Consider the following 26,548-nt stretch of genomic DNA (forward strand, 5'->3'; position numbering starts at 1 on the left):
GGCAGGAAGAGGTGGCTGGGTTAGTCTGAGGAGGCCCCCAGCTGCGGTTCACTGGCCTGCTCTGCCACCTGTGCAAACTAGGGATGTTAACGACTAGTCAACAGGAGAGTTGACTAGTTGCATCCCCACACATTGCTTCCTCTATCCGATAGAGGCAGTAAGGGGGGAGAAGAGGGGGTACTGCAAAGCAGCAGCACCACACGGAGCCCGGGACCCGGGGCTCCGCCACTTTGAAACGCCGCCGTGGCATTTCAAAGGGGCAGGCCCGCCCTATCGACTAATCGAATCACTGAGGCAAAAATGCATCGACTATTCGATGAGTCAATGAGACGCTACGTCACATCCTTCATGCAAACCCAGTAAGGCTGAAAATGTGACATCATCATGACTGCTTATGGGTTTGTCCCACACGAGACAGAGTTGAATGACAAGGCATGGGGTGGCGGGGGAGGTGGAGAAATCTAATGGAAAGCTAAAGCCAGCTCCCAGTTATCTGCCAGGAACCCCGTGAAGCAGTCTGGCTTAGCGGGAAGAGGTGCGTTGTGCCCACGAAAGCTCTTGATAGTCTCTGGTTTTGGTTAGTCTCTGAGGGCACGTCGACACTAGGAAATCATTTCGAACTAATAACTCCCGCAATAACTATTTCGAACTAGCGTGTCCACACTGCCAGGAAGTCTTGAAATGAGTCTGAGGAAGCTCCCTTAAGGTCAGTGTGCTGCGAGGCAATCTGAGGTGTGCCTCGGAAAATAACAGAGTTCAAAATGGCCACCCTTAAAGGGCCAAGTGACCTTTCTTTCTTTCTTTTTTTTTTCTCAATAACTTCCCCTCAACCTTTTTTTTTTTTAATTCCCCTCAACAAAAAGTCCTTGGTGTCCCTCATAAAAAAAAATTGTTTGGTGTTCCTCGGTCCTAAGTTTAAGAAACACTGCTCAAAGTGGACACCCTCCCTCCCCTTAGCACCTCAGGGAGCACTGGGGAGTCATTACTTTGAACGACTCTGGGGAGTCGTTATTTTGAAAGAGCAGCAGCGGTGCGTCTACATGGCCGCTCTTTTGAAATTAGCGTTCTTCCCCGTGGAAAGCAGGAGTTGTTAGTTCGAAATAGGCCCCTTATTTTGACATAGCAGGCTTGGCAGTGTGGATGCGCTGCTTATTATTTCAAAACAAGGGGAGTTGTTTTGCAATGGCTCTCTAGGGTGAAGCGGGGCGAAGGTGCTACAGGACTACTCGCTGGTTTTGTAAGCTACAGACGAGACTTCTAGCTTAGAAGGGTTTCTCTGTCCTCCCCTGCACAGCTAGACGAGCAGGTGTGTGGGGCTCCTGGTGGGTGCTAACGGCCGGCGATGTGTGTCACCCAGCCAGCCACAGGAATGTACACGGAAACGCTGGCTGGCCGTAGTTATTTATTTAAAACAACAAAGAAAGATGCAAATGAAGATGCAAATTTGGTGTCATTCTCAGGACTCCTGGGCAGCTTCCTGTAAGGCCGTCAGTGTCAAGATTTGGAGCAAGCCTGGCCCGTCTGTGTGTCCCTCCCAGACATCTGTCCTTGAGCTCATGCTTTCTCTGCTGGAGAATTGGCAAACTGTGTTACATTAGAGCTGCATCCCTCCCCTAGCCGGTGAGACACAGACCTCAACGGCTCAGGACCAGCGTTCCCTGACAGCTGATCACTTGGGCGGCCCCCCTGGGGGAGATCCCAATGCCTCCCACCTGGTTAGCATAGCGCCCCCAGCTGGCAGTGTGTATTTCTATGGGTGGTGCCCCTCTGCACATGCCTCAGTGCACAGAACAAAATGTATTCCGCACATGGATGGAAACAATGAGAGTCAACATTGCTCAGGGGCCAAAGGAGCAATCAGGCGTCTCCACAGGAGAAACAAGCGTGTGAATTCAGCGGGCTAGTTACGGTTGATAGGGATGTATTATTCTCACAGCACAAGGGCTGGCCAAGTATTTTACCAACTGCAGTTGATTAATGACAGAGCCCAAGCACCCAGATTGGGCGATAATTAGACTCGTTAACAATTAAATCAAACAGCAGTTTAAGCCCTGGGTTTTCAAATGATGGGTCGCGCCCAAGGACAGGGAGAGGGATGTCGGGCGCTGGGGTTCGTGCTGCAAGGGGATCAGGTGAGCAGTGGGGGGCTGAGGCAGCTCCCTGCCTATCCTGGCCCTGCACCCCGGGGTGGGGGGGACGCAGAGGGATCCCTGCACTGCCCCTACCCCCAGCACTAGTCCGGCACTCCCATTGGCTGGGAACCTTGGGGCTGCAGGACCAGGAAAGGCAGGAAGCTGCCTTAGTGCCCCCCCCCCCCCTGCTGACCGGAGCCGCTCAAAGTACGCCCCTCCCCCATCCCTGACCCCTCCCCAAAGCCGGAGTCCCCTCCTGGACTCCAAAGCTCCATCCTCAGCCCCACCCCGGAGCCCACACACCAGTCCCACAGCGTTGGGAAACATGGAACAACGTGCCCGTTTTTTAAAGAACGTCGGGTCGCCAGGATCAGCCCGGGACCGTCCCGGGAAAACGGGCGGGATGGGCGCTGTCGCCGGCGCGCTTGCCAGCAGCGAAGAAAACCGAACCCACTTGAGGCCCAAGCAGTCGGAGCGGGGCGCGACTCCCTCTGGCCTGCAGTTTCCTGCTCTGCTGAACTCAGCTTCCCCTTCCAGCTGTGGTCGCGCCTGCTGCTTCCTTCTAGGCTTCTGCCCCGCACTGGCCTGAAGTGCTGCCCTGTCAGGAATTCCTTTCGCCATCAAATTATGCTTCCCGGTGGACCCCCCCTCCCTGCCCCCCATGGGGTCCCTAGCAGCAAGCGCTTCCTGCTCCTGCCTCTTCTCCGTGGTTCCCACACGCAGGCCAAAGGGGCGAGCGAGGGAAACTTGCCCGGGTGGCTCAGAACGTGCTGACCGCGGTGCTATGCCTGGGAAAGAGGTGGCCAAGGCCGGGCAAACACGAAGGTGCAGGAGTTCACTGGTGGCTCCATCCAGGCGGGCGGTGCCGGAGCGGCTCCAGTCTGGCTCCGGGAACTGGTCAAGAGCCATTTGCAAACAGGAGCCATGCTGCAGGCGGAGCCAGCGGGGGTGAGCTGAAAGTGTGGCAGGAGAGCGCCCCACGGCGGCGAGGCCGGCCGAAGGTCCGGACAGTCTCCTGCCAGCCGCCTGGGGGTTACGAGGGCTGATGTGGATGGCGTTCCCCGGCCCAGCGCTTTACACCTGTCAGGACGGCAGCCCTGTGTCGGAACGTCTCTACCCACCTCCTCCCTGAGCATCACTGTGGGACCAGGGGATGCTGGGGAAGGAAGGCTTGCAGCCCCAGTGGGCCTCGTAAATATCAGCCAGAGAAGAAAACAGCCAGGACCCTCCACCCCCGGCAGCATCTGAGCTACACGGCCTAATGCAGGCGTCATGGCCTGCAGCGCAGGGAGGGGAAGTAGAGGGGCATTTCCTCTTTTCTCCTCCCCAGAGGCTGTGTGCTAGTTCGTGTTTTAGACGAGTGACCTTCCCCTGCCCCCCCCCTCCGCCCCGGTGACGAGACAGGTGCCTGCTGGGCAGGCCGGTGCAGTTAAGCAAACGCAAACTGTCTCAGGGCTGCGGCTGTGGCATCGCCGTCTATTTCAGGACGGGCGCCGCACGCCTGTTCCTTCCCCCCGACGCTGCGCTCGGGGCCGCCGGGGCATCGCCAAGGGGCCCGTGACCACATGGAAAGGAACATTTTATGCCCTTTGTGACTATCGTGCCCTGCAATCTCCGTCTGCCGGGGACCACACCCGCCTGCTGGGAGGCTGCTAAAATCTCAGAACATGGCCTAGCCGCTTGCCCTGGTCTCTGAAGGGCGCCTGGCCAGAAAACACTGGATCCTGCCTCGCTCCTGCCGGCCGAGGATCGCAGAGCGCTTTCTAAGGTGAGTGACGGCAGCATCCCCATCTTGCTGGAGCCAAGGTTCAGGGGTGAAATGGGGCTGAAGCCACATACAGCGTCACTAGCAGCACAGAGGCCGGTGTCTTGTTCCCAGGCTGTCAGGTCAGGGAGTTGATCCACCTACCCCGCCCCCCCATCAGAGGACACGGCCGCAATTAAATTCATGCCGTCTTTGATCTGAGGACAGGCCCAGACTGGCCTATAAGACTCGATCCAATGTGAGGTCCTTTCATAAGCCTGGGGTGCTTTAGACCAAGTTTACTGCCAATCAAAATGTAACCCCGGGAGCTTGTTATTCATGTTACAGTGCAGCAATTAGTGTAGGTGTGTGCCACTTGCTTCCATTGTCCAGCATCACTACAGCTCAGCTGTGTGTCATATCACCTGTAGTACCAACGGAGAGTCTTCTTGGGGCGCCGGCAGCAAAGAGTGGTGATGTTGGAGCAGAAGCAGCTGAGTTTGGCCCCCATTGTAATGACTGAGGTGTGCAGGGTGGGGACAGGCGTGACATCCTAGCTGGCCACAGTGGGAAGCGAAGTGCAGTGAGATATGGAGACTCAGCATGTGGGCGTAGACCCAGCTTTTGGGTTGGGAAAAAAAAATCGCTCCTTACACTTAGCACCTGGTGTCATTCTCCCTTTGGGGGGTCTTAATCCTCACCATCTCCTCTGCCCATTTGTCATGTACTCACCAGCCTCTCAGGAACCAGCGTCAGCTCCTGGACCCACTGGGGAGGGTGAGGCTGGCAATGTACAGATTACAGGATCCAAAGCGGCATCTTGCAGCATGGCTACTGTGCAATACATCCCTGACTCCCATTGGTGTGGCTAATTGCCAGCTGGAAATACATGGGGGAGTCTAGAAATGGCATCGGGACACCAGCCACACATGTCTGTGTAATGAAGCCCAGCAGAGCCTGTGAAATATACAGACAGTGATCGTGAAAGGGGGATGTGTGATGGTCTTCCATGGCTCAGGATGTTGGAAGGCAGCAACTGTAGTGTCTGTATTAGATCACACACACGAATTAAGGTTGCAAAGTCAAACATGCAGACTTTAGGAAATACCTGAGTTAAGGATGCCTGTGCAACCTTAATTTACCCCCTTGTGTGTGTGCACGACAATACAGCCTTTAATTATGTGATGACATATTTGTTTCCACAGGCCCCTGACCTCATTCTGTGCCTCGGCCAGACAGGGCTCACTCAATGGGCAACAATTCAACATTTTATTTTATTGTTCTTGTTTGATGTATGCCCCCAACCCTTATATACCACTCTTGCAGGGGGATGCAAAAGGCGGTTGACTGTAAGCGCCACGTGCCAGAGGGTAGGGAGCAAACTTCTTGCAGGATGGGGGCAGGGCAGGAGGAGACTTCACCCGCTCCCCTGGCCCCCAAGCCCTGATCGGCCGGGGGGATGGGGAGCAGGTCTCCTCCACACAAGGGTGTGTCTAGATGACAGGGTGTTGTCTACAAAGTGGACGTTTGTCGACAAAACTATACCTGCGTCTACACTACCACCGAGTTCTGTCGACAGTAAGTCGACAGAACGCAGCCGTTTTGCCGACGGCAGTAAACCTCATTCTACGAGGAAAAACGCCTTTTGTCGACAGAGCGCCGTCGCCAATAGGGGCTATTGCATCCACACTCTGCTTTTTCAAAAGAGAGCATCTAGACTCTGCTGAAAAAGCGGCTTGCTTTGTCGACAGAACTGGCTGTCGTCTAGACGCTATTTGTCGACAAAGCCTCTGTCGAAACAAGCCTGTAGTCTAGATGTAGCCTTAGAGTCAGCTGCCAGCTGTTCTGAACAGCTGGTGGTTCTCTCCGGGGCAAAGACTTCACGTGGTTCCCCACCCACAAACCAATCCCGGTCTACGGGCGAGGAAGCATGGAAGTGCCCTGGCCCCGCCCCTTCCACCTGAGGCCCCGCCCCTTCCACCTGAGGCCCCGCCCCTTCCACCTGAGGCCCCGCCCCTTCCAGGGCGACTTGAACTCCAGGTAAAAAAAGATTACCCACCCCTGCCCCTCGTCAAGCCCCACTCTGAAAGGGGAATTACTCATTTCCTCATAGCCCTTCTCAGTGGGGCTTCATGCTTCTCATTGCATCTCCCTCAGATGGGGAACAGAGGCACCGAGAGATTGTGAAAATCTCATTTAGGGTGCCCAAATTCAGAGGCCTCGCACCGGATTTTGCAGCGTAGGGAGCACGGCCGAGAGCTTTATCTGCAGCGGGGTCGGCTGCGAGTGCTCACCGCTTCCACAAATCAGGCAGGAGGGTCTCATGGGGGGCACCCGAAAAACGAGGAGCAGACAGTCCGTGACCACCCGGGAACCGCTCTGGCTTGAAAAAGTGCCACAGTCCCGGGGTCTCTCCAGTCCCCTCTCTGTTCCCGCAAGGCCGCCCGTATGAAGTCTCCCAGCCATTACTTGTCTTGGGCAGAGACTTGCCTCTCTCCCTCCTAGCTGATGATTTTTGCTCCCTGCCTTCCCCGTGCTATCCTCAGCAAGCCGGGCTGCCCACACCAGCCAGCGTCTGCACTTGGCTTTCTCTCTGAGGGCGAGGAATGAAGTCCCAGCTGTCCCTGCACTGCCTACCTCCACCACGGATGAGGAGCAAACTCAGCTGCTTCTGCTCCAACACCACAGATCCCTGCTACCTTAGCCACAGAAGACTCTCCACTAGCACTATAGGGGATAGGACACACCGCTCAGCTGCTGTGATGCCCTCCAAAAGAGGCAAGTGGCATTTCTACAGCCACACTAGTCTGTGCGCTGTCATTTGAATAACAGGATCACAGATTTCCATATTACAGTCCCCCAGCGCCTTCTAAGCAAGCACATTTATTCGTGAGGTAAAAGTGTTACAGAGAAGACTTATTCACACCCTGCGAGAACCTACATGTGTGCTGAAAATCTCAGCGGAGATCACCCACCAGGCTTATCCCAGTGTTTCACCACCCAGGGCAGCCAGATGTGACTCTTGGCCAGAGAACAGAAGGTTTATTAGTTCCCAGGGATTCAGTGCAGCACCGACTTGTCAGCACAGGAACAGCCAGCACCATCCGACTTGGGGAGAGGGGCTGGCTCTGGGCCCCCTCCCTGCCCCCCAAGCCAGCTAGACTCCCTGCATCCTAAGCCAGCCAAGACTAAGCCACACCCCCAGCAACAAGTCCCAGCCTTGCAGACAGCCCCGCCTCCTCCTTTGCCAGCTTCCTGGCCAAAAGGTGTCACTGGCCACCCTCCCCTTACCGAGGCTCAGGTCACGAAAGAGCCTGAGCTTTTGTGTATGTGCTGAGCAGGTGCAGCCTGGGGCAGCCTCAGAGAGAGGCACACGCAAAACTCCCATCCCCAGCCAGGCACTGGCGCAGTGCCCAGAGAAACTGAGGCACACACACACATCCCCACTGCCTCATACCCTGGCAGGCAGGAAGTTTTTCCTCATGTCCAACCTAAACCTCGCCTGCTGCAGTTTAAGCCCATTGCTTCTTGTCCTGTCCTCAGAGGCCATAATGATAATAATACAGGGCTATGCCCTTTCATAGAGATGGAAGGGACCTTGCAAGAGGTCATCAAGTCCAGTCCTCCGCCCTCACAGCAAGACCAAGCGCCATCCCTGACAGATTTGCCCCAGATCTCTAAATGCCCCCCAAGGATTGAACTCACAACTCTTGGTTTAAGCAGGCCAGCGCTCAAACCACTGAGCTATCCCTCTCGCCTGCCAAGGGGAACAATTTGTCTCCCTCCTCCTGGGGCAGGAGCGGCCCTAGACGAGCTGCCAGCAACTGGCACCCTAGGCGAAACGTGCGATTGGCGTGCGATCGGCGCCTCCAAAGCCCTCAACGTCCATTTATCTTGGTGCCCTAGGTGACCGCCTAGGCCACCTGTATTGACGGGCCGCCACCGTCCTGGGGACACCCTTTTAGGAATCTGAAGCAGCCGCTGTGTCCAGAATCACAGGGGCTCATTTCCTTAAGGACTGGATCCTCATGCAGATACGCCTGGGGGGCTGCAGCCAGGCTGTACAGGCACCCTGGAGTCTGGCATGTCCGTACTTTGGAGCGCTGCCCCGGCCACCTTCACACTGTTCATTTCACCTAATTACAGTGAGTCCGAATAGCAAAGCAAAAAGCAAAAAAACGAAAAAACCACCAACAAACCGCAAAAGCCAATAACGTCCCTCCTCCCCCCCCCCAATTCCATCGCGTAGCAACAAACCGTGCCAGCCCGGCTCATTGGGAGGGCTGGAGCGTTAGATCCACCCCCGCTAGGATCTTGGGGTCCCTTGCAGGGTCTGCCGTGGGGCGCGCTCTACTGCACTCAGACACTCCTGCCCCTTCCCCATGTGTGACCCCTTCTGCCTCTTCCATCCAGCACGCCCCTCCCTCTCTCCTTGTCTACCCCAGCTCTTCCCTCCCTGCCCCGTCTCCCCAGGTAGTCTCTCTCCCTGGTCTCCCCATCCAATGTGAGTCTCCCCCGGCCCTCCCTGGCTCTTTGCTCCAGTGTCCCCCACCCATGACTCTCCGGTCCCAGTTCTGTCCCTGGGGCCACAGCTCCTTGTCAAATCTGCCTCTCTGTCACCCACTCCCCCTGGTCCTAGGCCTCTTGTCCAGCCCCCCAGTTTCTCCCACTATCCAGCGCCTGGTCCAAGTTCCGTGGCTCCCCTCCCAGCTCACTGGCCCCCAAGTGCTCATCTTTCCCTCACTGGCTCCCGGGCCCCTTCAACCAATCTCCTGGCCCACCCTTCTTGTCCAGACAGTAGCCATCTCCTCACCCAGCTCGTCTCAATTTCTCTCCCCCTTCCAGGCCCAGTCGCCACAGACTGCACAGCTCAGTCTCCTCCAGGAGCCTGGCTTCAGTTGCCTCTGCATTTGAATCAGCATCTTCCCCTGTGGGGCCTGGGACGAGCCCCCTGCTCTGAGCTCCGGTGCTCAGCCCTACCCCAGCCTGGAGCCGGAGAGAGCAGCCATCCCAGGGGAAGGCCAGCTTCTCCCCTGGGGTGCTGGGGTCTGGGGCACACGCTCTGTGGGGATGGCGGTGCTCAGCCCTCGGAGCTGTGAGAGGACGGAGTGTGCTTGGAGGGGGGTGGACTGAACTCTTCCAAGGTTGTAGCTGCTAAAGCGGAACATGATTCTACCAATGCAATGCAGGCTGGGAAAAACAATCCCAACGATACATACAATAGGATGGGGGCTAATTTAGCTACAACTACTCAAGAGAGATCTTGGAGTCAGTGTGGACAGTTCTCTGCAAACATCCGCTCCGTGTGCAGCAGCAGTCAAAACAGCAAACCGCATGTTGGGAATCATTAAAAAAGGGATAGAGAATAAGACAGAAGATATCTTATTGCCTCTGTATAAATCCATGGTACACCCACATCTGGAATACTGCGTACAGATGTGATTGCCTCATCTAAAAAAAAAGGTATATTGGCATTGGAAAAAGTTCAGAAAAGAGCAACAAAAATGATGAGGGCTTTGCAGTGGGTCCTATATGAAGAGAGATTAAAAAGATTTGGACTTTTCAACTTAGAAAAGAGGAGACTAAAGGGGGATAGGAGAGAGGTCTATACAATCATGAGTGGTGTGGAAAAAGTGAATAAGGAAAAGTTATTGACTTATTCCCACAATATAAGAACTAGGGGAGCACCAAATGAAATGAATAGGCAGCAGGTTTAAAACAAACCAACAGAAGTTTTTTTTCACTCAGCACACAGTCAACCTGTGGAACTCCTTGCCAGAGGATGTGGTGAAGACTAGGACTTTAACAGCATTCAAAAAAGAGCTAGATAGATTCATGGAGGTTAGGTCCATCAGTGGCTATTAGCCGGGATGGGGAGGAATGGTGTCCCTAGCCTCTGTTTGTCTGGAAATGGGTGACGGGAGGGATCATGTGAGGATTCCCTGTTGTGTTCCCTTCCTCTGGGGAATCTGGCATTGGCCACCGTGGGCAGACAGGACACTGGGCTGGACAGACCGTCTGGCTGTTCTGATGTTCTTAAGCATGTCAAACTGCAATTTTCCCAAGGTGTATCGATTTACTAAGTTTGGTCAGATTTTCCTGGGCATGGGCAAAGGAACATCCCTGACACAAAACCCACCCTTGCCAAATTTAAATCTCTACTCAAATGCATGGAGGTGCCAGGGCTGTTCAAAGGAAAACTCACCCACTTCGCCAGCCTCCGTCTCAGACAGGGCTAAATGGCACTGGCAGAAATCATTTTAAGAAGGGAGCCTGCAGCCGGAATGGACAATTTCCATCTGAACAGTTAAGTTTGGCAAAGTTGTAAGCAGCTGAGAACAGGGTTTTGTAGTGGGAAGTGTCAGGCAACCTAACAGTAGGCAGTGCTTTCAGCCTGCCCTAAAGAGAGAGAGAGAGAGACGTTCAATGTTGGGGAGTGGGGGGGGTTCTAGGTTGAGAGAGATCAAGTCAGAGAGAGAGAGAGAGAGAGGGGAGGGGGGGGTTCTATGTTGAGAGAGAGCAAGACACAGAGGCTGTGTCTACATTGGCACCCTTGTCCGGAAAAGGGATGCTAATGAGACAAGTCGGAATTGCAAATGCCGCGGGGGATTTAAATATCCCCCGCGGCATTTGCATGAACATGGCTGCCGCTTTTTCTGGCTCGGGGCCTTGCCGGAGAAAAGCGCCAGTCTAGATGGGATCTTTCAGAAAATAAAGCCTTTTCCAGAAGATCCCTTATTCCTCGTAAAATCAGGAATAAGGGATCTTCTGGAAAAGGGTTTATTTTCCGAAAGATCCCGTCTACACTGGTGCTTTTCTCCGGCAAAGCCCCGAGCCGGAAAAAAGCGGCAGCCATGTTCATGCAAATGCCGCGGGGGATATTTAAATCCCCTGTGGCATTTGCAATTCCGACTTGTCTCATTAGCATCCCTTTTCCAGAAAAGGGTGCCAATGTAGACACAGCCAGAGAGAGGGAGACAGAGAGAGAGAGGGGTTCTATGTTGATAGAGACAGAGAGAGGGGTTCTATGTTGAGAGACAGACAGACAGAGAGAGGGGTTCTATGTAGAGAATTTCTCTCTTTCACAGAAGTTGATCCAATAAAAGCGATCACCTTGTCCATCCTGTCTCATAGTTAGAGTCAGAGATGGTGGGCGCAAAAGAGGGATGCTTGGGGAGAGATGCTCGGGGTCTCAAGGACACAGAATATCCCTGGCCTTTGTGTGTAAAGTGCATCCCAAGCCAGTTCCAACAACTAAAGATGGAACTCGAGATGGCTTACAACAGGTTGCTTCATTTTGCTCAGAAGAACCGATCTACCGGCAGCCGTCACGGTTCAACCTCTAGTCTAGAGGCAGCCCCGGTGCAAAGTGGCCAACCTTTGGTGGCAAGAAATCAGGTTGTTCCGTGATGGTGCGAAAGGAAGTTTTGTCCCAGTGGACCGTGGGTCAGAGTCTGATCTCTGCTGCACTGGTGTCAATCCAGAGCGACTCCACAGGCAGTGCCCGGAGTGGGGAGTCTGGCACCCCACGGCCAGAGCAGAAGGGTGACATTGCAAATCCCCTTTCACCGAGATCGGGGACAGCACAGGGAGCAAGGCAAAGCTTTGGATAAGGGTCTTGCACAAAATGAGCCCCTTTGCCCAGGACTCTGGCTGCTACTTGACTGACACCACAGTGCTGGTCTGGTGATACCCAGAGCTCGGCTTCACACGGGATTCACCTGCCGGCTTCTGCTAGGTTCTGGCCGTGTCGGTTTTTTCCTTCTGGTGTTACTAAAGTGACACGCACGTAAAGCCAGGGCCCAGGACGGGAGGGGCATGCTGATTGCACACAGCACGGACTTGTGAGAGCCCGTGAGCTCCCGCTGCAGCCAATCACAGCTCTGCTACGGCTCAATCAGCCCGGCCGGCAAATTCTAGGTACATAAATGCCAACGGGCCAACAGCCACTGCGGGCCCGGAGCAAGGGGGGGGGCAAAGGGCAGAAGGGGGGGCGAAAGGTGGAAGGACAGAGCTAAGGGTAATCAGCCCTTGGTGCCACCCAGCCGGCAGTGCCCCCCTCTGCTCTTGGAGCTGCACAGAGAGCCAGTGGCAATTCAAAAGGGCCAAGAGTTTCGGTGGCAACTGGGAGCTCCAGGCCCCCTTGAATCTCCAGGCCCTGGGGCAATTGCCTCCTGCCCCCGTCAGCAGGTCTGACGGGCAGAGTTAGCAGAGCTGCCCTGTCCCTGGAGACCGACGTGGTTGACAATCTTACAGCCACTGAGGAGAAGGGGCCAGGCCCTGCGGCACTCACTAGCCCAGGCTGCCTAGAACCATGCAGGTGCCAAGTTGCTAGTGGGGCGGGGTTAGACGTCGGTGGGCGGGGCCTCGGCCGTGTGGGCGTGGCCCGATACATGGAGTGCTGTCCCTTAGCCGGCTCAGGGCAGAGCGCGCGGCAGCCTGAGCTCCCGGGAGTCCGGGATAAGCGGCGGCCCCAGCCCTGCAGCAGCTGCACCCCGGGGCCCCGGGCAGACATGCAGCAAAGGCGGGGGGGGCTGAGCCCCGGGCGGAGCCGCGGCTGCAGGCGCCGGTGAGATCGCGGGGCAGCGGGGAGCCGGCCCCGACGGGCGGGCGGTGAGGGGGGGAGCCGGGAAGACGCAGGGGGCTGGCGGGGCTGGCCTCGGTGAGAAGGGGCCCGGCATCTCGGGAGGGTTTGTCCCGGGTCCAGAACCGCGCTCCGGAGCTGCGGTGGGACCCGCGCGGGACGCAGCCGGGCGCACCCAGCCCCGGCCGGGCTGCGAAAGGCAGCTCGCTCCGATGTGCGCTGGCCCGGGGCGCTCCTGGGGTGCGGGGCTCCGGGGGGCGCTGTCTGAGGAAGTGGGGGCACGGCGGGGTGCGGGGCTCCGGGGGGCGCTGTCTGAGGAAGTGGGGGCACGGCGGGGTGGGGTGCGGGGCTCCGGGGGGCGCTGTCTGAAGAAGTGGGGGGTGTGGCGGGGTGCGGGGTTCCAGGGGGCGCTGTCTGAGGAAGTGGGGGCACGGCGGGGTGCGGGGTTCCGGGGGGCGCTGTCTGAGGAAGTGGGGGCACGGCGGGGTGGGGTGCAGGGCTCCGGGGGGCGCTGTCTGAGGAAGTGGGGGCACGGTGGGGTGCGGGGCTCCGGGGGGGCGCTGTCTGAGGAAGTGGGGGCACGGCGGGGTGCGGGGCTCTGGCGGGCGCTGTCTGAGGAAGTGGGGGGTGTGGCGGGGTGCGGGGTTGCGGGGGGCGCTGTCTGAGGAAGTGGGGGCACGGCCGGGTGCAGGGCTCTGGGGGGCGCTGTCTGAGGAAGTGGGGGCACGGCGGGGTGCGGGGTTCCGGGGGGGCGCTGTCTGAGGAAGTGGGGGCACGGCGGGGTGCAGGGCTCCGGGGGGGCGCTGTCTGAGGAAGTGGGGGCACGGCCGGGTGCAGGGCTCTGGGGGGTGTTGTCTGAGGAAGTGGGGGCACGGCCGGGTGCAGGGCTCTGGGGGGTGCTGTCTGAGGAAGTGGGGGCACGGCCGGGTGCAGGGCTCTGGGGGGTGCTGTCTGAGGAAGTGGGGGCACGGCCGGGTGCAGGGCTCTGGGGGGTGCTGTCTGAGGAAGTGGGGGCACGGCCGGGTGCAGGGCTCTGGGGGGTGCTGTCTGAGGAAGTGGGGGCACGGCGGGGTGGGGTGCAGGGCTCTGGGGGGCGCTGTCTGAGGAAGTGGGGGCACGGCCGGGTGCAGGGCTCTGGGGGGTGCTGTCTGAGGAAGTGGGGGCACGGCGGGGTGGGGTGCAGGGCTCTGGGGGGTGCTGTCTGAGGAAGTGGGGGCACGGCGGGGTGCGGGGCTCCGGGGGGTGCTGTCTGAGGAAGTGGGGGCACGGCGGGGTGGGGTGCGGGGCTCTGGGGGGTGCTGTCTGAGGAAGTGGGGGCACGGCCGGGTGCAGGGCTCTGGGGGGCGCTGTCTGAGGAAGTGGGGGCACGGTGGGGTGCAGGGCTCCGGGGGGCGCTGTCTGAGGAAGTGGGGGCACGGCCGGGTGCAGGGCTCTGGGGGGCGCTGTCTGAGGAAGTGGGGGCACGGTGGGGTGCAGGGCTCCGGGGGGCGCTGTCTGAGGAAGTGGGGGCACGGCCGGGTGCAGGGCTCTGGGGGGTGCTGTCTGAGGAAGCGGGAGGCATGGCGGGGGGGTGGGGCTCCGGGGGGACACCGTCTGAAGAAGTGGAGGCGCTGACTTTCTCATCCGTCCCTTTTTTCAGGAACTGAAGGGCAGCGCCGGCAGCCGAGGAGGAGGAAGCGAAGTTCTCAGTTGCGAGGTACGTGGCGGGGGGGCGGTTTCCAGGGTGAGATCGGGTGAGATAAGAGCTGACCTGGTGACACTTGGGGTCAGTTCCCTTTTGCTGCTGATGTGTAACCGCCAGAGCTAGGGGCCGGCAACTCTGTCTGCATCTACCCCGCCCCCCCCAGCCTGGTCCAGGGGGCAGGCTGGAAACCACAGCTGGAGCTGGGCGTCTGTGCTCCCAAAGGCCCTGCATTGACAGCCCCCCGGGGTGGGGTGGTGCTGGCCACCACGCTGGGGAGGATTTCGTCCTTGCGGGTGTAACTACCGACCTCCGTGACGCAGCAGCTTGGCCTCTGGCGTGTCACAGGTTGCGGTGACTTTCAAAGGGGCCTATTTGCTTTCCCTCCCCTCCGTACCTTGTATCCGCGCCCTCTCAGACCCACCGCTCCCTGTGCCCGCAGGGGCCTGGGCTGAATCCAGCAACTGTAGCTGTGGTGCCTGTCCCAGCCTGGGGACTTCATTTTGTCTGGGTATTTGAAGTAGAAGTCCCAAATTTACAGCAGGGGTTCAGCCTGGCCCCTCTTATTTGGAGGTGCAATTGAACCCTGCAAGACTGTACTCCGCTCCCCTCCACCCCAGCTGGGGAGTGTTGTGTGCAGAAGTTAGCAGCTGGGTGGCTAAGTACAGGGTCTGCGGCTCCAAATATTTGTTCTCGCAATTGGAGCCTGTAGAAAGGGGAGCCTGAACTTTTGGAAATACGATGCTAACTCATAGTCCCGTGTCTAGACAGTGCTACGGAAAATGGGCATCTTTAAATACCCCCTGCCCCGTTCACTATGAAAACGGACACAAGAGAAGAGTCCCCCGGTGGTCGAAGGAAGGGAAGGAGGCTCGGAGTCTAGTTCCTCGCAGACGCGCTTTAGTACCGAACGTCCACCTCTGCAGAGACTCCCTGGCTGACCCCCCTGGGCCCTGGTGGCTGAGCAGTGTATGGGGGAAGCTTGCAGGGACTCCCTTGTCTGCTGCGCCGTTTCGATGGCAAAGGGTCTCCCCTTTCCCCGCCTTTTAATCTGGACCCTTTTGCTGGCACGAAATGCGTCCAAACAAGTTGAGGGGCGACATGAAAGAAAACCAGAAAGTAAAACTCAGCAGATTCTACCCCGGGGTTTTCGGTCTTTTTTCATTTGCCGACCCCTACCATGGTTCACATGGAGGTGCAGGACCCTTTGGAAAGTCCGTGTAGTCTGGGGACCCGCGGACAACAGGTTGAAAACGGGTGGGAATGGTTGACCGGTTACTGGGTGATGTTTCCGGTTATGGTTAACTGGTGGCCCAGCTTGGCCAGAGCATCCTTCAGCCATGGTGGGGGGACTGCTCCAGCCTGGCCTGAGCAGCCCCCTCCCACCCCCGGTTAACCGGTTAACTGACTAAACAGGAGTTTACATCCCTAGTTGAAAGCCGCTGTCCTCGGGCTGTCGGGAAAGTGTCATCCAGGCTGCTGCCGAGGGCTACAACGGCAACGTTTGGTGCTCTCTACCTGCATAAAACGTCCAGGGCCAAGCCCCCCAAAACTCCCAGTGCCTGGCTGAGGCCAGGCTGCAGGGGCTGGCCTGCGAACACCTGGCCGGAGTGAGCCCTCGAGCCCTGGGTTCAAACGCCCTCCGCTGCGGCGCCTTCGTTTTCCCTTTCTAGAGAGTGATTGCGGCTCCGGGCTTTGCTCCCTGCCCGAGGGGTCTTCGGAGAGACGGCGGCAAGGGTCCGTCAGTCTGGGGGTGAGAAAGGAGGGGCCCAGCAGCTCGCTGGAGGGGGGCTTTGCCGCCGCTTGGTCGGAGACTGTTCAAAGGTCGGAGACTGTATTGCAGTGTGGGGCGGGGGTGCTGGAACGATTTTTGGAGGGAGGGGCACATCCTCCTGGACTCAGAGGGGGGAGATCCAGGGGCGGGAGGCAGGGCCCGAGTCTCTGCTGTTTAGAGCAATGCAGTTTTACCTGTGGGCGGGCTGCCAGGCTCTTTCCAAAATGGAGAACTGCTTTCAAGTGCCTTTCAGCTGGCTGTTCTCAACCTCACCTGGGGCTCAGGTCCAGGCCTCATCCTGAGAGGCGCTCTGAGCCTGCTGGGAGCCAGGGGTGCTCCCGGCCCTGCAGGACCACGCCCAAGCTGTCTGCCTGTTCCACGGCGCCCCGGGCTTGCAGCGTGGTTCTCTTCTCTTTCCGTCCGCAGCCCTAGGCAGCTTCTCCTTTCTCGCCTGCTAAGCGAAGTCTCCCCAGGACATTAGGAAGCCGCATTTCCTGCCGGCTCTGCTTGCCGCGTGGGCCCTGCTGACACTCGAAAAGTTCGCTGACCTCTCGGGGGGGACTTTAGAAAGGCCAGCACTGAGGGAGGGCTGATAGTCGCCCAGCCTAGCTCCTCACCGCCCTCTTACGTGAGGAACCCAGGAGCCGCAGAGGGGGCGAGGGCCACGCGGGAGGCAGGTGTAACAGGCCGAGGGTTAGGGATCAGTGACGGTGAATAGCGGGAATTGCTCCTGGAGGCAGTGGAGGAGTCTGCTGAGGAAGGTGGCCGAAGCCCCATCGCTGGGGAGGTTTAGGTTCCAGGCTGCACCCCGCTCGAGAGAGCATGCAGTCAGTCTTGCTTATCAGCGTCTATTGAATTTACAGAAAACAAAGCCTTTGCCTTGTGAAGCCTTCAGTAAGGCTTCGTTTTACCGAGCGTCCTTGTTCCCGTTAGCTGTGGAGAGCTTTTCTAAGGCAATGGCCATCTGACAGCTGGTGCTCTGTTTAAAGATGGTAATAACTGTCCTTTTTTGGGGGCGGGAAAGCGAAACGAGGAGTTGAAATGGTCTGGAGCTGCTGCTATTAAAGTCCAGCCCCATTTCCTGGAAGATAAAACAAGGCAAACATGCAAGAGCCGAAAGGACAGAAAAATGTAACAGGCCACGGGACCTCACTCACCTACTCCCAAAACAGACCCATAGCCTCTGGCCGAGTGACTGCCACCCCCACATCACGGTATAAAGGCTTCTTGCTACAGACGATCCACCATCTACACTAGTTTAACCCTGCAAGTGGCCCATGCCCCCTGCTGCAGAGGAAGGTGAAAACCCCCCAGGGTCTCTGCCACGGCGCCTTCCCCAGATGTGCAGGCCTGTCAGTTACCCCACCCCCGGCCCTGCTGTGCTCCAGTGGGTTTGCGGGGAGTGGGTGTGAGTGTGAGTCACGGTGAGGGAGACCGGGGCATGGCGGTTGTTTGCTATTACAGGGGAAGGGACTCTGACCTGGGGGGAAATTCTTTCTTGCCCCCAAATCTGGTGATCAGTTAGACCTTGAGCATGGGGGCAAGACCCAGCAGCCGAGCACCTCGGGAAGAATACTGTGTACAGATGTGGTCTCCTCACCTCAAAAAAGATATTTTGGCCTTGGAAAGGGTTCAGAAAAGGGCAACTAAAAATGATTAGGGGTTTGGAACAGGTCCCCTATGAAGAGGTTAAAAGGACTGGGATTTTTCAGTTTAGTAAAGAGGAGACTGAGAGGGGATATGATAGAGGTCTATAAAATCAGGAGTGGTGTGGAGAGGGCGAATAAAGAAAAGTTATTTATTAGTTCCCATAATAAAAGAACTAGAGGACACCAAATTAAGTTAATGGGTAGCAGATTTAAAACTAATAAAGAAAGTTCTTCTGTTGTCAACCTGTGGAACTCCTTGCCAGAGGAGGCTGCGAAGGCGAGGACTATAACAGAGTTTAAAGACAAACTAGATAATTTCATGGAGCTTAGGTCCATAAAAGGCTGTTAGAGGCTGGAGAAGGATGGCAGGAGACAAATCGCTTGATCATTGTCTTCGGTCCACCCCCTGTGGGGCACCTGGTGCTGGCCGCTGTCGGCAGACAGGATACTGGGCTAGATGGACCTTTGGTCTGACCCAGTCTGGCCGTTTTTAGGTTCTTAAGAATTCTCCCACCTAGTGCCCCGTCTCCAGCTGTTGGGGGATGTGCTGCCGGCAGTCGCGAATGGCCTGCAATAGCATGTAGCCCATCTTGTGCCACCCCCCGCAATCCCATCCGGCTCTGTCTCCTCTCAAGTCCGGTTTTATGCCCCACTGCTCCCCCGTTCAGAAGGCCCCGCCTGTGACGGTCCCGGTTGTGACACTGCTGCCCCTGGGAATCCAGCCGTGTGAATGGGGGGCCATGAAACCTTCATGACACTTTCCACTGAGGTTTTATTTTGAAGCAACCCCCCACCCCAACCACTGGTTTTGATGCAAATTTTAGATACGGCCCCGTTGCGCAAATAGAGCAGCGCTGACTCCTCGCTGTGAAAGTCCCTGGCCCGCGGGGATGGGGGCTGCCTGTGAGCTCTGCGGCTCAGACCCGGGGCTATTTAAAACCCCGCTATCAGCGAGTCTACTGCCTCCAGCCTGTGACCAAAGCCACAACGTGGCAGCCCTTGGTGTGAGATGACTCAAATAGCCGGCAGGGCGATGGACACTAGCTGAGCACACAGCAGAGTCTGGAGTTATGCAGGACTGCCCCAGGGGTGGCTTGGATTGGGGGGAGGGGTAATTGTTTTTGGGGGGGGGGTCCACTCCAAGAATTTGGTAAGTAGTCAAGGGCTGTGCTCTTCCATTATATTAATGGGGGAGGTGTGGGGTTTTGGATGGAGGTTGGGTGCAGAAGAGAGCTCGGGGTAGGGAATTGGGGTACAGGAGGTTGGGTGCAGAAGAGAGCTCAGGGTAGGGAATTGGGGTGCAGGGTCTGGCAGGGGGTTGTGACCTGGGGCAAGGGATTGGGGTGCAGGATCTGGGCGAGAGTTTAGGTGAAGGAGGTGGCTGTGACCTGGGGCAGGGGATCGGGGTGCAGGAGGGGGTGCAGAGTCTGGGAGGGGGCTGTGACCTGGGGCAGGGGATCGGGATGCAGGAGGGGGTGCAGAGTCTGGGAGGGGGCTGTGACCTGGGGCAGGGGATCGGGGTGCAGGAGGGGGTGCAGAGTCTGGGAGGGGGCTGTGACCTGGGGCAGGGGATCGGGGTGCAGGAGGGGGTGCAGAGTCTGGGAGGGGGCTGTGACCTGGGGCAGGGGATCGGGGTGCAGGAGGGGGTGCAGAGTCTGGGAGGGGGTTGTGACCTGGGGCAGGGGATCGGGGTGCAGGAGGGGGTGCAGAGTCTGGGAGGGGGTTGTGACCTGGGGCAGGGGATCGGGGTGCAGGGTCCGGGAAGGGATATTGGTGCAGGGGTGGAGGTGCAGAGGATTTGGGTTGTGTCTGGGGCGGGCGCATGGCCTCCCTTCCCTCCCAGGGCAGCAGAGAAGCTATGTTTGGAGATACAGGCGTCTCTGTGGGGGCGGAAGTGTGTTGTTTTAACAAGGATTCTCGTTATCGGGCCACATCCTGCTGCCCTTGCTCCTCAATTGCAATTCGCACCGAAGCTGATGGGACGTGCACCTCGCAGGATCGGGGCCAGCGGGGGTCTTGTCTCTGTACAGGCCCTGGGTTGGGTCTGTTGTTGGCATCTCAGTCCCCAAAGGTCCTCCCAGGCAGGCAGCACGAGGGGCCGCGGCCGGGAGCAGGCTGCCAGGGCTGGGCCGTTCGAGGAGTTTTCTCTCTGCTCTGTGAACCAGAACGGTGGGGAACGGGGTGTCCTTGCTCCCCGCTTGCTCCGCTCTGCCAGAGCCGCTGACTTTGGTCTGCCGTTTGCCAGTGCCCCGAGATGGCCGGGGAGAATGTGTGTCCTCCAGGCCTGGCCCCCCTTCCTGCATGGGTCTGCACAGCCCCCATGCTCGCTCCCACCCTTCCTTTGGGCTTCTCCCTGCTGCCTCGCCCTGGGGAAGTGCCCCACCGAGACGTCCCTTTTCTCTGAATCAAGGACATTTAAACCCATCCCCTCGTTTCATCCTGATGTTCTAGCCCTTCCTCAGACCGCCGGCCATGCCCCCTCCTGCCCCTCGCCGTGCCCTGGCGAATGGTACTTTGTAAGCGCCGTGGGGTCGGGGTTCCTTCCCCTTTGGGAAGTTTTCACCGTGTCCGTGGGCACCGTGAGAAGTCGCAATGCGTCTGAATGACGCTCCTGCTGCACGGGTGAGCTCACCCCAGGCTGCCTAGACTTAGGGAGAGATTTCCCCCGGCGGATTTTTCTGCCATCACCAGGGTGGGGTTTTCCAGCGCTGGCGACCGAGCAGGCGAGGGTGTGGTGTGGTGCCGGCTCCGGAGGCGTGAGGCCGGGATCTGCTGGTGTCGAAGGGGTTTCCTTTCTGCGCGACCTGCCGCCCTGAGCGCTCTTTTTTCTCTTCTTTCAGCGGCAGGATGGGTTGCGCCAAGTCAAAGGTGGCCCAAGTCCACCACAAGGACTCGAAAACCGAGCCTGGGCCTGGGCCCGTGCAGCCGCACTATGTGAAAGACCCCACGTCCGGGATCAAGAAAGTGAGTGGGGACGTCGGCGGGGGGGCGGATGCCCCTGTGTTTGCGGATGGGTCAAGGCCCGGGGAAGAGGGAGGCGGGTCAGAAGGCAGCTGCTAGAGAGAAAAGGAGCTGCTGCCGCTCTCCCCTACCCCGCCCCACGCCAAGGTCTCTTGGTTTGGATTTGCCCTAGGCAGTGGGGCAGCCTGGCTTGGGGGCATGTGGGCCCGGGACACCCGGAGGAGACTCTTGTCCCCGGTGCCTGTGGCTGCGGGCAATGCCAGTTTATTCGGGGCTGGTACTGCAAATGTTGCAGCCGTTCCTGGGGCCGGGGAGGCGGGTACGCTGCGGGCGACGAAGACGCTAATGGAGACTGAAAAGGAAAGGGAGGGGTCAGAGAACCCTAGAATCCTGGGGCCACCGAGTCCAGCCCTCGCCCCCCCCGCCCGCCCAAAGCAGAGATGTGAAGGACGAGTCGCTCCCCCCCCCCCCCCGTGCTGCCTCTATCACAAAGAGGCAGTGGGGGGGAGAGAGAAGAGGGGGAGCATCAGCGGCCCCGCTGTGTGGAGCCTGGTGCCAGGGCTCCATGTGGTGCTGCCGCTTTGAAACGCCGCAGGGAGCACGGGGCCAGCGGGGGCTGCTTGAGTCCCCCGCTGGCCCCATGCTCCCTGCAGCGCCTTCGCCTTTCAAGTGTAGCCACAGCCCTAAGTCTGTGTCTACGCTGCAGAGGCGCTTTATCGACTAATCGAATAGTCGATGCAAAATGCACCAACTATTCAATTAGCCGATGAATCTAAATTTAACATCCCTAGCCCAAGGCAGGACCACGCCCAACTCAATCAGCCCAGCCAGGGCTTGGTCCAGCCGGGACTTAAACACCTCTAGGGATGGAGATTCCGCCCCCTCCAAAGCCCATCCCGGCGCTTCCCCGCCCGCCTAGGGACTAGTTAGGAGGAAACAGGAGGAGGAAGAGGCTGGAGAGAGAAGAGGAGGGGATGAAGGTTGTGGCTCCCCTGGAGGTCAGCAGTGAATGGGTTAAAGAGCGAAAATAAATATTGCCGGAGTCTGCCGTCCAGAATGGACAGCCCCGAGATGGGGGACGGCTTTGGCGTCCACCGGAGCACGTGCTCCGTCCCACCGTCCAGCCAGGCTTTCATGGGGAGGCTCTCGGCTCTGCTCAGCCCTCTCCCTGTGCCCCCAGTGCTGTCCGCCTCTGGTCTCCATCCCACAGGGGAGTGGTGGTGGGGACTTCCTCCTCTAACCACTCCCCTCGTCTTGCTTTGCAGAACAGTAACTCCGGCCCGACTCTGCCCCACGCAGTGGATGGTACGTCCGGACGGGGGTGCAGGCAGCTGTGCAGGGAGCTAGTGTCAGAGATGAGTGTGCTGGGGCCTTCACGTCGGGGTCAAACTCTCCCAGCGTGGGGGGCCTTTGGAGCTGGGGCTTTGGGTTGGGCCCAGGAGCAGCAGAAGCACCTTAAAAGTGTGGGGGGCACCAGGGCTGCCTCTTCCCTGAGTCCCTGCCCTCACGGCATCCCTTCCCCCAAGACCCTGCCCTCCACTTGCTCCTCTCTGCCCCGCCCCCGGTAAAAAGTGAGAGGGTCAGGCCCCCCCTGTCCTTTGCCACTAGTTGGACTCCTCCCTTATGGGAGAATCCAGGTGTTGCTGCACAGCCGGGCTCTGGAAGGGTGCGTCCGATGCAGCCTCCTTTCGCCGCCGGGAACCTGGCTGCGGATCCCACTTGCGTCTGTGCACCAGCCACCGTGAGGGTCTCTTGTGTCATGACCTCGGATGCTCAGGCATGTCCCGAGCGGCCTGCCCTGGTTCATCCTCCCATGGGACCTCCCCCGCGTGTGCAGGCCTGTCAGTCACCCCGCCCCTGCTGTGCACCAGTGGGTTTGCGGGGAGGGGACGTGTGCATGTTACTGGGAGGGAGACCAGGGCTTGGCTGCTGTTTGCTATTACAGGGGAAGGGGCTCAGCTGCCATATTGGGGTGGGCTGGGTGAATAAGGAAGGAGCCACCAGAAGGACCTGATCCTGGCCAATCAGGGTTGCAGTCCACTGGGGCAGTGTTTCTCAAGCAGTGGGACGAGAACCCTTAGGGGTACTTGAGAGAGGTCTGGGGGGGACGTCCACACAATGGAAATTTGGAGAAAACTGAATTTTTGTTGTAAGTTTTACAGCGCTTGATTATTTTTGTACTTTTTACACCCAAAAATTTCATCTCCCGCCCGGCTACGATTAAGTAGTTTAAACAAATGTGTTGCAATGGGAGAAAAAAATGGTGTGTCTGAAAACTGTAGGTCCTGCGGGTACTTATGTTATTTTTGAAAAGGGGGTACTTTATAAAAAAAAAAAAAGGTTGAGAAACACTGCACTGGGGAATACAGTGGCTACAGAAGCGGAATTCCCTGACGGATCCACGGGGATAAAGGAGGGGTCCTCGTGACTGGTGAACAGAGAGGGACTTGAGGGCATCTCGTGTTGGAGTCAGTGCTCCCCCTTTCCCAGGGGATCCCCTCTGCCATTCTCAGGGAAGGGGGTGTGCTCCGCCTTGCAGGCTCCGACGACAACATCGTGCTGGCCCTGTATGACTACGAAGCGATACACCAGGAGGACCTGAGCTTCCGGAAAGGAGATCAGCTGAAGGTGCTGCAGGAGTAAGTGCAGCCCTGATGCTTCTGTGTCTCCCGGGAGCCTGGCGCCCCCTCGCCATGCCCTGGCTCTGCGGGTCCGGGGCAGCTGGGAAGGCTGCCTGCCCAGGCTGACTTCTCTGGGCTCCCGTGCCTGTAGAGTCCCTCTGCACCAGGGCTGCACAGCCTGGGTGCAGCATCGGAGACCCATGAGAACGGCTGCCTGTGGGGCTGGGGAGGTCAGGCAGTGCCCTGGGAGGTGACCCCCCCGCAGTGGCGGGGTGATGGGAACCGGCTCGTGTCTGCCTCTCCGCAGGTCGGGAGAGTGGTGGAGAGCGAAGGCGCTGACGGGGCAGGAAGGCTACATCCCGAGTAACTACGTGGCCCGAGTTAACTCCCTGGAGTCGGAAGAGTGAGTCTGGCGTCCGCTGGGGTGGGGCAGGGGCAACCTCGCGGCTCCCTGGGCAGCCTGCGCTCTGCTGCTGTCCCTAAGCCGCGGTGCTTCACCCCCGTCCACCACCACAGAAGCACAGAGCAACAGCAACCCTCCCCAGCCCGGGCCTTTCCGGGCACCCCCTTCCCGTTGCTGTTCTGCCGCTTCACCTGGACAAGTTAACTCCTGCCGGGCCTGCCACCCGTCTCTGCTTCCCACTTCCCCACCCACTCCCCCGCCTCCTCCTTGGGAACCACCAGCTTCCCCGGCCTGGCCCCAGGCCCCTGGGGAACGAGTTGCCCTAATTCCACTGAGATCTTCGCAGCCCAGTGATGGACACTTAGGAGCCAGCCCGGCCTCGTGACCAGGGAACGACCCTGGCAAAGCAGAGCTGGGAGGCAGAACCCCCCCGGCCAGCCCAGCTGCCTGTTCCGCCCCCCTCGGCTGGGGTCCGGCCTAGGCTTGGAGGGGCAGCGTTTCAGGGCGGCGCAGGGGGCTGGGCTCAGCTCTGGTGTCGCCCGCCAGGTGGTTTTTCAAAGGTGTCAGCCGGAAAGATGCAGAGCGTCAGCTCCTGGCGCCGGGGAACATGATCGGCTCCTTCATGATCCGAGACAGCGAGACGACCAGAGGTGAGGCGGGGGCGGCCGAGGGGGGGCTGCTTCTGGCAGCCGGGGCCGGGGCAGGAGGAGGTGGAGGGAGTGGCGGGTGGCGGGCGATCCTGACCCAGACAACACAGCAGTTATCTGGCCTCCTCTGCTCCATCCCTCTTGCTGCTGGAGACTGCAGTTGTGCTAAGCCATTGCTGCCACACAGTGTTGCGAAACACCCCCCCCCCCCCCCCCCCCCCCTGCTGTGAGATAGGGGAGGGATTGCAGGAAATGGCCCTGTCTGAGGTTAGGGGGAGGAGATGTCCAGGGAGGGCTGAGTTTATCTGCTTCTCAGCTCAGCCTTACAGCGACCCAGCCCCTGGCGAACGCATCCCCGTGTGGAAGGGGCTGAGTGCCTGCCTAGAACAGAGGCGGGGAACCTAAGCCCAGGACCTGGATCTGGCCCCCCAGGCTCTGGGCTACCTCCGCATCATTGGGGAGCCCGTGATGGTGCTCCAGCCCCCTCCCTCCCCCCCACTGCCCCACGGCAGGGCTGGAGCCCACAAAGTCAACTGGCCTGGGCCCCCCTGTGTGCGAGGGGAATGTGGGGGGAGTCTTTCTCCTCAGTCGGGGGCCCACCTCAGGGAGGGCGTTTTTGTTTGTTTCTCTCGTGTGTACAGCCCCCGACTGATTTTTGTGTGGGCCAGCAGCCCCCCGCCCCAAAAAAGGTCCCCCCCAGCCTAGAAATCCCTCTGCCCAGCCGCTGGAACTCCTCGCTGGGGTCCGGGGGCACTTTGGGGGCCGGGGAAGGAGGGGTCAGGCGGGCTGAGCTCCCTGGCTGGCTGCTGAACCGGCTGCCTGAGGGGCGAGGGCTGCGCCGTGGGCAGGGGGCCGTCGTGTGGAGGAGGGGAGCGCAGCCTGGCCGGACGGGGCCCGTAGCTGCCCGCCGATACCCCTGGCGCCTCCATTTGCGTCTCTCTCGGACCAGGGAGCTACTCCTTGTCGGTGAGGGACTTTGACCCCCAGAACGGTGAGACGGTGAAGCACTATAAGATCCGGACGCTGGACAGCGGGGGCTTCTACATCTCCCCGCGGAACAGCTTTGCCACGCTCCAGGACCTGGTCAGCCACTATAAGAGTGAGTCCGCCCTCCCGCAGGCTGCCCCGCCGCCCCTGCTCACTGCCCGGCTGTGGCCGTGGCCAGGCGGTTCCCTCGGCTCCTGGCGCCTGCCGGCTCCGTCCCTCTCTGCCCACGGAGAGGCCGTTGCTGGATCCTTTCCGGGAGCGGGGGGCGGGGGGGGGGGGGGGGGGGTGGAGAAGCTGCTGCACACACAGCTGGCCACAGAAGGGCTGGATGGTTTCGGGGCCCTCGATCGGTTACAGATTCTTCCACCTCTGGGTCCCTGGTTTGAATTTTGGAGCCTGCTGGCCAGCTTGGTGCTCTAGCCCAGGGGTGGGGAACCTAAGGCCTGGGGGTCGGATTCAGCCCCCCGCCCCTCCCTGTGCTCTTCCTCCCGCCCAGACCCCACCCCCGAGCCTGCTTTCCAGCAGCCTCCTCCCGCACACTAAACCCCGCATTTTTGGCCCCACCCCAAAGTCTAGGGGGGGCCCCACAAAATCTACTAGCCTGCCCCCCCCCAGGCTCTGGTGTGGGAGGAGAATGTGGGGAGGGTCTTTCTGCTTCTCCGGGGGCCAGGTCGTCTCACTTTTGTGTGGCTCCCGACTTATTTTTCTGTGGGTCAGCAGCCCCCCAGCCTAAAAATGACACTCTCCCCCTCTGCCGCCCCCCCGCTCTAACCCAGCATTTCTTGGGGCAGCTGTCCACACCCCCAGACTACACCCCTGCCTGGAGAGCTGCACAGACCCTAACTTCCCCACACCCCAGAAGGGGCTCGTGTGCCCTGGCCCCCCAAGCTTGGGTGCATAGCTCAGCGGGGACGCTTCCTCAGCGCAACGCAGCTCCTTGGTGCACCCAGGGGACTTGGCCTCCGGGCCAGGCCTCATGAGGATGAATGTTGATCCCATTAAAGCAGGGTGAGGAAGCTAAGGCCTGGGGCTGGTTGTGGTCCCTGGCTTGCCTAGGTCCAGCCCTGAAACTCAGGGCTCCCCTCCCCCAGCATTGGGGAGCCTGCACTGGGACTCCCCCCCCCCCCCCCCCCCCCCCCCATCCTCCCTGCAGGGTTGGAGCACAGAAATCAACTAGCCTGGACCCCCTGGCTCTGCGCGAGAGGAGTGGGGAAGGAGCTTTCTCCTCAGTCGGGGGCCACGTCCGTGAGAGGCTGTGTTTTGGTTTTTTGCTTCTCACTTGTGTGCGGGCCCCATGTGGTTTTTCTGTGGGTCAGCGGCCCACAGAAGGTTCCCCGCCCTGGCCTGAAAGCGAATCCGGTCCTC

At 59.2% G+C, this 26,548-nt stretch overlaps 1 protein-coding gene across 2 annotated transcripts in view; it reads left to right on the plus strand.

Annotated features, from left to right (window-relative positions):
• The first annotated feature begins 3,561 nt into the window (after positions 1 to 3,561).
• Positions 3,562 to 26,548, plus strand: part of HCK (HCK proto-oncogene, Src family tyrosine kinase) — a 37,180-nt gene continuing 14,193 nt past the window's right edge. The window contains exons 1-8 of one of the 2 annotated variants that reach the window (XM_075900845.2): positions 3,562 to 3,900; positions 14,100 to 14,156; positions 20,405 to 20,528; positions 21,791 to 21,830; positions 23,065 to 23,164; positions 23,454 to 23,549; positions 24,096 to 24,199; positions 25,146 to 25,295. In XM_075900845.2, coding sequence (XP_075756960.1) covers positions 20,412 to 20,528; positions 21,791 to 21,830; positions 23,065 to 23,164; positions 23,454 to 23,549; positions 24,096 to 24,199; positions 25,146 to 25,295 — 607 coding nt within the window. In that variant the 5' untranslated portion in view covers positions 3,562 to 3,900; positions 14,100 to 14,156; positions 20,405 to 20,411. Of the gene's footprint in view, positions 3,901 to 12,288; positions 12,446 to 14,099; positions 14,157 to 20,404; positions 20,529 to 21,790; positions 21,831 to 23,064; positions 23,165 to 23,453; positions 23,550 to 24,095; positions 24,200 to 25,145; positions 25,296 to 26,548 lie in introns of those variants that run through there. The other variant, XM_075900844.2, reaches the window with a different exon arrangement.

The sequence above is a fragment of the Pelodiscus sinensis genome, chromosome 17, assembly GCF_052426305.1.
Source record: "Pelodiscus sinensis isolate ZL-2025 chromosome 17, ASM5242630v1, whole genome shotgun sequence".
Classification (NCBI taxonomy): domain Eukaryota; kingdom Metazoa; phylum Chordata; order Testudines; family Trionychidae; genus Pelodiscus; species Pelodiscus sinensis.